The 12,042-nt window shown below is 44.3% G+C and overlaps 1 protein-coding gene across 3 annotated transcripts in view; it reads left to right on the plus strand.

The window, feature by feature from the left end:
• EMB (embigin) overlaps nt 1-12,042 on the plus strand; it is an 84,379-nt gene that overhangs the window by 32,244 nt on the left and 40,093 nt on the right. For all 3 annotated transcript variants that reach the window (XR_014783123.1, XM_084801392.1, XM_084801391.1), the window contains exons 5-8: nt 5,583-5,710; nt 8,615-8,894; nt 9,473-9,506; nt 11,962-12,016. Coding sequence is in view for 2 of the 3 variants with exons in the window: in XM_084801392.1 (XP_084657518.1) it covers nt 5,583-5,710; nt 8,615-8,894; nt 9,473-9,506; nt 11,962-12,016 (497 nt within the window). In the remaining variant the exon portion in view is untranslated. The remainder of the gene's footprint in view (nt 1-5,582; nt 5,711-8,614; nt 8,895-9,472; nt 9,507-11,961; nt 12,017-12,042) is intronic.

The raw sequence follows: 12,042 nt of genomic DNA on the forward strand, positions 1-12,042 counted from the left end.
CACTTTGTTCAAACACTAAGATGGTGCATTAGAGAGCTGTCATTCTGTCCTTGTATCAGTACATGTTTGTAGACATGCGTAGTGGCCCAGAACAAACGGATCCCCAGTATAGTTAAAAAAAAAAAATCTACGTCATAAGTGGTAGCTTCATACCTCTAAGTACTCTGGAGGCAGAGGCAGGTGGGTCTCTTCAAGCTAGCCAAGGGCAGCTAGGGCTAGCCCAGTGAGCTCCCATCTCAGATTATATAAATATATGTATATTTATATAATATATATTATATAATATCATTATGTATGTGTGTATATATATACCAGTTCCCTACTGTTGTTGGTAGTCATGCCGAGCAGGGAAGACTTTGTAGGAAGCTGGGCAGCTTTAGAAAAGGCTTGTTAGCCAGGGATGGTGGTGCACACATTCAATCCCAGCACTCTGGGAGGCAGAGGCAGGCAGATCTCTGTGATTTCAAGGCTGGCCTTGTCTACAAAGGAATCCAGGACAGCTAAGGCTACACAGAGAAATTCTGTCTCAAAAAAAACCAAACAGCCAAACAAACCCCCAAAACCAAGAAAGAAGAAAAAGCTCTAAATCTCTGCTAGATCTCCGGCCCTTTTGCCTAAGAGATAGTCGAGACTCAGAGACAGAGTGGAGGGTAAGAGATAGGGACTTCTGTTTTCATCGTCTCAACTGCTCTTGTCTCTGCATCACCACCCGATGGCACTTATTTGGACTGCACACTTGTAAGCTGAAATAAAACCCTTTCTTCCCCGAGTTGCCTTTGGTCATGGTATTTTATCACAGCCACGGAAACCCTAACTCACACACGGGCCAAGTTTGTGTCTAGAAGATTAAGAGCCCAGGAGAGCAGGAACTGTGGCCTGGACTCGTGCTTGGCTTGAGAATCTGCCTTATAGAAACAGTGCTAACTTAATGGTGAGCCTGCCATGGGCTTTAACAGTACCCTTTCTAGCTGGGCGTGGTGGCACATGCCATTAATACCAGCACTTGGGAGGCAGACACAGGCAGATCAATGTGAGTTCGAGGCCAGCCTGGTCTACAAAGCGAGTCCGGGACAGCCAAACCCTGTCTCAAAAAAAAAAAAAAAAAAAAAAAGCAGTGCCCTTTCTGCTTTTCCACTTGCGCCTTGAGAGATGTGGCGCAATTCCATTTTACATTTGGAGGGGACATCATGGCTTCAGAAAAGGATGGCCAAGTTCTGATCCATGCCTGAGATATGGACACCTCTTCCAAAATAATGGGGAGCCCTCTCCACCCTGGAGTGAACCATCAGCCCTCCAACATTGTGGCGGCACCGTACCTCACACCGGTTAAAGCGAGCACCTCACCAAATTCTGAATACTCTGCCAAGGAGCCTACTGAGGAGGTTTGTGTGCAGCTGGGAGGGCGAGGGTGCCTTGTCAGGGTATCTGGGAAAGGCTCAGCTCCCCGCTTTCCAGCCTCTCCTCCCCATGACAAAACCACACAGATAGGGAAACACGCCTAGAAAGGGAGCCAAGCCACGTGATTGCTGGCCAGCCAGGAACACAAGCCGTGCTTGTATTGTAGCAAATCGTGGGAAGACTTGACAGCGTGGGCAGCTAGGGTGTACTAACTTTGATCAAAGTAGATTAATCTGCTCTCTACAGCCTGAACTCAGCATAAGGTTTGTGACGATGGAGAGGAAAGTGCTTTCATCTGGTTGGGGGCAGGGAACAGGGGGCATAATTTATGTCTCTAAATCCCCACTTCTAGGAAACAGACCAGCCAGTGTGCTGTGTTATATGAGCAAGTATTGTCAGTTCCGAACTGTGGCTAGAAACAGGAGAGCTGAAGGAAAGAAAGGAATCCGTGGAGAGTCTTAACAGAAGAGACCGCAGTCGGCAGCCCAGCCCGGTCTTAGGCGGCTCCCACCATCAAATTTTAGTGAAGAAATTGACCCTGCCGTAAGAAAAACAAATCAGAATAGAACATTCTGGGGTTCCGTTTAATGGAGCCTTTAATGTTCTCACATTTGGTCGTTTCCTTTTCCTAACAACTTAAAATGTACTTGTTATATTAGTACCAAGACAGATGGTCTATTTTTTCCCCTTGGATCTGGGAATTGCTTCTCGTTTTCTCATTGGGTTAGTTTCCTCCATTTTGGAGGCCTCTGGATTTACACGAGTTCTGAGGTGGTAGCTGGAGACCGCGGATGTTGGACTAAGCATGTAGGAGCAGCCAGCTTGGGGGCAGGTGTGAGAAATGGTATGAGAGATGGTGTCTCTTCACCGTACTCATTTTCATTTAAATTCATTTAGATTGAAATTGTTTTCTTAAGTTTTTAGTTTTTGGGTTTATCAAATTACTGCCTGCACTTTCCCCTGTAATTTCTCATTATAAAACCAGATGTTGTTGTTGTTGCTGTTGTTTTTTTGGTTGGTTGGTTTTGGTTTTTCGAGACAGAGTTTCCCTGTGTAGCCTTGGCTGTCCTGGACGCTCGTTGTAGACCAGGCTGGCCTCGAACTCAGAGCTATCCGCCTGCCTCCGCCTCTCGAGTGCTGGGATTGAAAGCGTGCGCCACCACGGCTGCAAGGGGGTTGTTTCCTGTTTACTCTTAAGCTTTGTAATGTGTGGCATGGTTACTTCATATATCCTTCCCGCCCACGCATGCTTCAGAGGTCCAGAGGGAAGATTGCTTTGATCTTTTTAACCAGTCGCGTTTCTTGTTACTGGTAAGGGCCTCGCTCGCCATCCTGCCTTCAATAGTCACCTTATCTGTTGAACTGCAGCAAGCGCGCAGAGTCTTCTCCGCACTTGGCCAGGTGGCCCCAACAGTAGTAGGGTGTGTCACATGGCTCCCGTGAGGAATTGGCTCCTGTGTGATATCTGGGTGGACCAGGGCGCTCGCCGGGGTCTGGAGCTAATGCTCCCTCGCTCTTCTCCTTTCCGCTTCAATCTTCTTTGCTCGTCTCTCGTTGTCGGCTCCTTTTCCAGGTGGTCTTCGTGGCTCACAGGGAGACGACTCAGTTTAACGCCCTCTCTGTTCCTGGCTGACTTCAGCCATCTGCGCAGTTCTCTGTCTGTCTCCCGGCGAGCTTGTCTCCCCTCTGGCTCGGAAGGCTGGCCGGCCTAAAAGCCGCACGGCATGGCACTTGCTCTTTTCACCACATATACAGGGCACAGCCGCTAATTTTAGGGAAGTATGATAAGGGAGCCATATCAGGGCGTAACCCCAATAAAAGCTGGAACTCTGTGATAGTTATCATGTACCATGCACTCTCCATTTGATGAGCTCTTGTTCAGCCCTTTACAACAAACTGGAGGAGTATGATGTCCTGCTCATGAGATCCCTGTGTGTATCACAGCGGTCACATACGTCATGTATTTATTTCCTGGCCCTAAATCGTATCTTCATCACATTGTTATAAGAGAGCTGACCCCTTCCCACACTTACGCACACCTGACCTTTGAAGATAGTCATTAGGATCTACGGCTTAGCAGGTGTCAGAAAGGTGTGTGCGTGTGAGTTAGGGAAAGGCGCGCTAAGCTCTACCATTAGGGCCAGCCTACCATTTTCTTCTGGGGTGGACAATCAGAATCCAAGCACCTTAGTCTGGTTAAATAGACTCACCTCTAATCGTGCCCTGTAGTACTGTCATGCAGGGCTTACTTCCATGTAGTGCCTAATGGGTGGTTCACACCTTTGGTCTCTGTAAAACTGTAGACCATTTAGTTGAATCGAAACCTGTTTTCTGTGGTCAGGAACCAGTATCTTAGTTACTTTCTGTCACTGTAATGAAACACCATGCCCAAGGCAACTTAGGTAGGAAAGAGTTTATTTGGGCTGATGCCCCATGTCCCATGTCCAAAGGTTTAGGATGAGGTCATGACAAGGAAGCGGGGGAGGTGAGCAGCAGGCGGGGTCGCTGGAGCACAAGCTAAGGGCTCACATCTTCGTCCTCAGGCAGGAAGCAGGAAAAGCAAGCTCAAAGGTTGTAAGTCTTAAAGCTCTCCAGTGACATACTGCCGTTAGCAAGGCCACACCCTAAGCCTCCCAGACTGTCACCAACTGAGAACCATGTATTCACATGCCAGAGACTTTGGAAGACCCTTCTTTTCCAAACCATCCCAGCCACTGATTCAGAGAACATCCTGCTTGTCATTAGTTGACTGTTGAAACGCTTCTGTCTTCGCAGGTGGGGCCCTTCACCTTTCGTGCCTCTTTACTATTGACAGGCCCTCATAACATGCCGCTGATCAGCAGGCAGCCCACGAGGGGAGGACAAGGATAATATGTATACTTGTATCAAAACCAATAATTTGGGTTCATTTTAAGCAGTGAGAAACAGAAGGCTTTGCCTCTGCCCCTGGTGCATTACTCAGCTAGGGACAGAGCCCATCTTGTCTGGTTACCAATGTCGTAACTTCTTTTTCAGTTGTTACCCGTTTCCACCCCCTTCCCATCTTTACAATTCATGCAACAGGCTAATGCTCGGTTATGTAAACAGAAAATTCAAAACCCTTGGGTAGCATATTTGATCTAGAGACTTGGCTGTAGCAGTTGAGAATCTTTCTAATCTCTGCACTGCAAGTTAAAATTATCTATAAATTTTAACACCGCAATATGACATTTAGACATTGTAGTTTTATCTGTATTGTTTTCTTGCTGTTTATCCTCATAAACGGAAAGTAAAAAAAATTTTTAAATGTTACAATTAGAAAAAAAATAAAATCTACGAAGGTAACCTTTATACTCCATCTACACAGTGCAAATGATGAGGCTGAGTTTCACATCCTGCTTTTTTGTGGAAAGCTTGTGTCTATATGTTAGAGTTTCTTTAAGGGAATTGTTTCCCTTCTTTAAGTGTTACTTATTTTTTTCTTGATTGTGTTTTCCTTAACATTGTTACTAATTGTATGTGCTTCAAACGTTCCTGAGTTAAGACATTTGCCATCATTAACATTAGTCTATGTCCTTTTAACATGATAACGTAAATATTTCTAAGTCTCATTTACTTCTTAAGCTTTTGTTTCGTGTCCGGCTTGACAGTGCTGGGATGCAGTGGAGCTGTACACTAGGCAAGCCCTCTCCCTGGAGCCACATCCTCGTTTCCCCTCAGTTGTCCCTTTGTTCCTGTGTGTTATCATTTTCTCTGACTCTGCTGGCTTAAAAAAAAATATGCATCAATTAAGAATATTTTTTTTTAGCCTGAAGATGTTGCCTTTTTACTCACCCTGTTAAAGGTAAAGCATTGAAGCAGTGCTTCCGTGGGAAGAAAGAACAGCCTTGAAAACAGCAAGCTTCTGTTTTAGCTCAAGCATTTGATAGTTTGTTGCAAACGGTTATCATTTTTGTTAGTAGGGGCTTTTATTCCAGCTGCACATAGCCTACAGTTCTATTGGAGTTAGCCAACTGCTGCTGTTAGCACTACAGCTGGTGGTCTCCCAAAGGCTACAGGTTGGCTTCATTTTACTTACAATCAAAACTGCATGGAGAAAACAATGTTTTAGTAAGAAAATGGAGGGAAGGAAATGTCCTTAAATACAGTACATTTCTTTTACTTAAACAGTTCCAGTAATACACATTAATTTTTTTTTTCCTCAGTACCCAAAGTTCATGGAAAAAACAAGCCATTGATCACTTATGTGGGAGATTCTACCGTGCTGAAGTGTGAATGTCAGGATTGCCTTCCTTTAAATTGGACGTGGTACATAAGTAATGGAAGTGTCCAGGTAAGATCGCGTTTCCTGGGGTTAGGATGGTCGACGTGCTTGCCATTTTAAGCACAAGGACCAGAGAGAATTTGGATCCCCTGTACCCATGTCAGAAGAGGGGCATCACGGTAATCCAAGTATGAGGGAGGGAGGAGACAGGGAAACCCCTGCTTGCTGCACAGGCTCAGGGAGAGCCTTCCCCTCAGTAGCAAAGTGGACAGCAATTGAGAAAGGCCCTTGGTACTTACCAGTGGCCTCCACATACACACCACATAGATGTGCTTATGCACCCACTTAGACACGTATAGACACGTGCAAACATAAAAGATCCTTTTTTCTCTGATGTCAACAAAACAAAACAACAAAACCCTTTTTATCTTATAAATAAGATTGCAGCTGACACAAAATTCTTAGGAAAACTAACATTTCTGTTTTAACATGTAATTACCAAGACAGCACAGTGATAAATGGGGCTGTCTTTGGATATTCTCTGCATATGACATTTTGTATGGATTACTTCTTAGTGTTTGACTAGCTCATACATATTATTATTATTTTTAGGTTTTACAGTTCACTTAAATTCTTTGAAAGAAAACCACTGTTCATTTTCAGGATGGGCATGGTGGTGTGTGTCTATAATCCCAGTAACAAGGACACTTAAGACAGGAGGATCATCACATGTTGAGCCTGGACCAAAGAAATGGTGCCATGTAAAACCAGGCTAGCCAAAGCTGCATAGAGCAAGGCTCTGCTACAAAACAAAGTTAAACACTTTTGCCTGGTGTAGGGGCATATGCCCTGTAACCCAGACCTGTGGGAAGGTGAAGCAAGGTCATCACTATGTTTTCAGGCCCATGTGCAGAGTGTTTGATGGTATCCCAGACAATATAATGAGCCAAAAACCAAAACATTTTTAGTTGACTAAGTTAGAAATGATTTTATCACAAAAGCCTCACTTCTTGCCAGTTTCTAGGGAAACAGAAAACAACTTCCGGGTCTCCTCTTCCAGCTTGTCCCCTGATATATCTGACACAGGATGTATTGTAGTGTCACCACTTGAAATAAAAATGAATGGAAATTTGGTCACTGAAACTTAGGTCTTAGTGTTGGTTGTGTCATTGGCCCTTTGGGGGGCCATTTCAGACATTGGAAAGGAGTGCAGGACTGCATTTCAAGGCTTGTATGTCTAAGACAGTTGACTTCATCGAGCTGATGTGATGAAAACAAGAGGATCCATTGAACAAATTCTTGCTGGCTTCCTGTCCCCTCCCAGACAGCCTCAAAGGGCTAGAAACTCGGTACTCTAGGGCTGCCCATATTTTGCTGTCATGCTAATGATTATTCAAAGTAAACTCCTATTGAAGAGAAGCTGACATTCTATATGGAACACATGAAACCGAACAGATCCTTCAATGAGGTATTAAATTTGCCCAGACAGAAAGTTGACACTGTGGAGGGCCTGGGGAAAAAGGCGGGTCCAGTTCTGTGGTAATACTGCTTTAATGTTTTATGAGGATAGCACTCAGTCATACAGGAGTCAGCTTAAACAACGAATCCTCTGCCTTCGGTCTTACTGATGATTAGGACAGATAGCTGCAAACACGTTTGAAAGCATAAATTGTAAAAAGAGATACCAGCTGAGGTATTTGGAAAAGGTAGTCTAAATAGTGCATGCGTGCATAATAGCGGGTAAACTGGAGCCCACGTCAACATCCTCAGAAGCTGTACAAGTCCTTTTCTGCATCCTTGTGCCTTTTTGGGTCTGCCGTATGAATCATTATCCTCTTCCTGTGGCGTTGAGCTTGGTCATAACCAGCTGTGCTGCAGGGGCAGAGAAGGGCTGCCGGCTCAACGTTTTACACCAAGCACCATTTCAAAATGTAAGTCGGGGTCTGTATCAGAATTAGATCTGAAGTTCTTTCAAATTCAGTCCTTTGATTTCTGGCCTCTGGATCCATACGGCAGTTTTTGTCACCGACATCCCAGGCTGTGCTCCCCACCTTCCTATGTACAAAGAAATGGGTCATGGATCACACACAGTGCTCTCCCCCCCCCCCCCCCCCCCGCCGCCCTGCCCCCCCTCCCGCCCCCGCAACTACATTTGCAGAGAATTCTTCCTTGGATAACCTCTTGAGAACATCTGTATGCAGATTAGGATTTATTGAACCCCCGCAGTCGAGGGACAGAGCGGTAAAAGCACCAAATGTCCTGAGAATAAAATTTAATTTAAATAGATTAAGTATAACGGCTTCCAAGTATGACTTTGTGAGCCCGAGGAAAACCCGGCAGATCTCAGAAGCCAGTTCTACCTGGGAGAGAAAGAAACTGGGTTACGGGAGGAAGGAACAGGGTCCGAGACACCGCAGAGAACTGACCACTGAAGGTCCTACCTACCGTTCATCAACTGAGATGCCTGGGAGATTTCAACTCCAGGTCTATTTTTAGGTCTGTTATTAGGTCAGTGATCTACCCTCAGAGGAATGGCCAGAATAAAATATTTAGAGGTATATCGGTCCCTTTTGTGCCTCTCTGTTTATGGAGAGTCATATCTGAGAGTGAAAACCCAAGATGACTGGAAATATTCTGTCTTGAATTTTCACCTACTATTTACTAATGATGACCTACACACACACACACACACACACACACACACACACACACACACACACACACAAACGTAGGCTCAGATATTCAGGGCTACATTCCGACAGTTGAATAGAATTTTTTTTCCCTGTTTCCTGCTAGAATAAGCAGCCGCCTGCTATGCCTTTAGAGGTCTGTTTTACATAACGTCTCATACATTTTAATATGCCCCTTTCCAGTAAGTGGTTTTGTTGGCAACTGTCTCTCAGCTTTGTTCAGAATTTGGATCACGTGGGAAATGTCTCTCTTTGTGAGGATGTTAATGTTCCCTTGCATTAGGTTCCTATTGATGTTCACATGGACGATAAGTACATTATAAGTGAATCCCATGCTAACCAGACAAAGCTCAGGATAAAGCATCTTCTGGAGGAAGACGGAGGAGCCTATTGGTGCCGCGCGGCCTTCCAGTTAGGGGAGAGTGACGAACAGATGGAGCTGGTCGTGCTGAGCTTCATGGTGCCCCTCAAGCCATTTTTGGCGATAATCGCTGAGGTCATTCTCCTAGTGGCCATCATTCTGCTTTGTGAAGTGTACACAAAAAAGAAAAAGAACGACCCGGGTAAGATTTCTTACTTCTTAACACATTATAGGCGCTTGTAAGCTGTGGGGAAGGGCTGGGGAGGCGGCTCAGTGGGTCAAAGCATTGGTTGAACAGGGGTAAGAACCTGTGTTGACATCTCCAGTGCTCATGGAAAAAAAAAACAGATGCATGGTGTGAGTGTCTTTTTGTTTACTTTTCAAGACAGAGTGTCTCTGTGTAGCCTTGGCTGTCCTGGACTCACTTTGTAGGCCAGGCTGGCCTCGAACTCACAGAGATCCGCCTGCCTCTGCCTCCTGAGTGCTGGGGATTAAAGGCGTGCTCTATCACGCCCGGCTAAAAAATCTTTAATGGCATCATAATTGTGAGGGGAAAAAAAAATCCCCAGGTTCTCAACAGTTTTTTTTTTTTATCAGAGATTCAGGTAAAGTCTGTCAGTCATTCTGTTAGGAGGGAGCAGAGGGAGGCACAGCTACTGGCGGGGGAGCGTCTCTCTTTTCCGTGGAAAAGTGTTGTTAGGGAGCAGGTTGAATTGAACGTGTGAAAATAGCACCACGGCATGCTAAGTCGTCATTTCTTTTCTGTTTGTTGTCATACAGATGATGGGAAAGAATTCGAACAAATAGAACAATTGTAAGTATCTATTATTCTTTGCACTTGGATAACAAGCTGATAAACATGAAGTTACATGAAATGTTTGCAGCTAGGCATAAGGAAAACCACAAGAATATGCTGTTTTCTGTACACATCTGTACACATCTGTGTGATGACGAAGTTTGGTACCCAAAGTCCACACACTACACTCCCATCACTTACTGTTCTGTGCTACTGTTTTTTTGTCTCTGCAAAATGTGTTCATTGTGCAGCATGTGTTCATCATGCTGTGGCTATGTACATCTGTTGAATATGTAATAATGTATGTGTGTAAATGGTTAGGACAGACTTTTGTGTGAAGTAACCAGAAATGAGTATTGACTCTTTACCTTGGTTGTAATTTCGATCACTGATGAAAACCTTAAGAACACAAGGTTTGGGCTGGAGAGTTGGCTGAGAGGTTAAGAGCACTAGTTGCTCTTCCAGAGGTCATGAGTTCAATTCTCAGCAACCACATGGTGGCTCACAACCATCTAGCATGAGATCTGGTGCCCTCTTCTGATCTGCAGGCAAATACTGCGTACATAATAAATAAAACCTTAAAAAAAAAAAAAGAGAGAACGCAAAGTTCTTGAGGCTAGAGAGATGCTTAGTGGCTAAGAGCACTTGATGCTCTTCAAGAGGACGTAGGTTCAGTTCTTGTCACCTACATGGCAGCTCACAACATTCTATAACAACAGTTTCAGAAGGCCTTCCGGAGCTTGTGTGCAACAGTGGTATACACATAAATGCAGACGAAACATCTATGTGAAGAAAAACAAACCAACCAACCAATGCTCTGGCCTCATTAGATCCTCAAGATCCAGAAGCATGTAGGTTGGGACTAGGCATCTGGATTCTCTGAAATCATCTTCCAATAGCTCTGGTTCTGTCACATTGAAAGTCACTGGCCTAGGATGTTACAAGATTTACCTTGGAGAAGATTCCGGTTTTGTTCTCTTACAGCTCTCTTAAGAGTAGAATGTGAGGTTAGCTGGGAATAAAATGGCCAGGGATCTGCTTTGCTTTGGCCTGGGTGGCCTTGGTCCTCTAAACATTAGAGAATTAAGGTGCCCAAGTCAGGGAGTGAAATCTGAGGAACAGCCAGTGGCTGTGAAGCAAGAGTAGAGAGCCGACTAAGACAGCCAAGAGGGGCCCATGAGAGGGAGGCCACCCGTCTGTTACCAATGAGGTGATGCTGGAAGTTGTTTTCCTAGCAGCCCTGAGGGCCATGGCCTGTGAGCCTGGGTCACATGAAAGAGCAAGAGGGATTCGGGGTGTCGTGCTTTGCAAACTCATAGCAATATTCAGTGAGACATTTTGACTCAGTTCATATATAGTAGGTAAAATGAACCAAGACGTGTGCTTCCAGGCGAAGTGGGAAGAATCCACTGCAGAATGGATTACTAGTTCTGTGTACTTTAATTTCTATTCCATAGCTTACCCCACTTAATGCTCCCCTCAAACATCTTAAAAGCAATGCCAACACGATTCAATTTCCAATATACAAAAAAGGACTTTCTTTTTATTTTAAATTGGAATAACACACATTATGTTTTCCTTTTTTTTTTTATTACATCGCAGCCATCACTTGAAAATGCCTTACTTTTAGCCATCAACTAACAAGGGTATTTTACGCTCATTTAGATAAACCCTTGCTATGGTTCATTTTTGGTACTCTAGTTAATTTAGTTAGAAACTTTTTTTTTTCACAAAAATTTTTCATATGTTATACATTTGATATATTTGACATACACCCTTTAGGTGTTTTTAGTATGTGTTTTGGTTTCTTGGTGAAAGAATGATTTAAAAAATAAATATATAATATCAAATGCAGTGACTTCTCTCAAGGAACTCAACAAGGACTAAACTCCTTTAATTGGTTCATTCTCCCACCAGTCGGGATGTCTACACTCCAGCTGGGACATCCATGGTTGGGTGGCTAGCTCCACCGGGCGATCGTAACAGCTCTGTGAGCATAAGCCTGCCCACAGCGTCTCCACTGGTATCCACTGTGCTCAGTGGTTTTCTCCTGTAGTCATGCTTACAAACCTCAAGCTCGCCCTCACAGTCTGGTTCTGAGGCAAGAGGCCACGTGCAGCTTGTAGTGTAGTGCAACAGCCATCACATTGTGGCATCTACCACACACAAACTGGCAACGCTCCTGATTGTTAATCTGCACATTTCAGAGCAATGTCAGTTAGTTACATACTTGTCCCTGGGCCCTACACTCGCTTGGGAAGAATCGGGTCCCTCTCTGTGTAGACCAAGCGATCTTTGTTCCCACGCCTTTATGCCCTAAGCAACGGCATAAAGAAAATCACACTGTTGGGAAGAATAAAATCAGTCTACACTGACATCTTAGAGCTTACATTCAAATATGGGAGCACGTACTGCATTGAGTTGATTTTACGCATTGTGAACATCTGGCGTTTCCTTTTTGTTTTTGACACAGGAAATCAGATGATAGCAACGGTATAGAAAACAATGTCCCCAGGCATAGAAAAAATGTAAGTTACTTCTAAATTATAGTAAA

Source organism: Acomys minous, assembly GCF_964271855.1.
Source record: "Acomys minous genome assembly, chromosome: 11".
NCBI classification, from domain to species: domain Eukaryota; kingdom Metazoa; phylum Chordata; class Mammalia; order Rodentia; family Muridae; genus Acomys; species Acomys minous.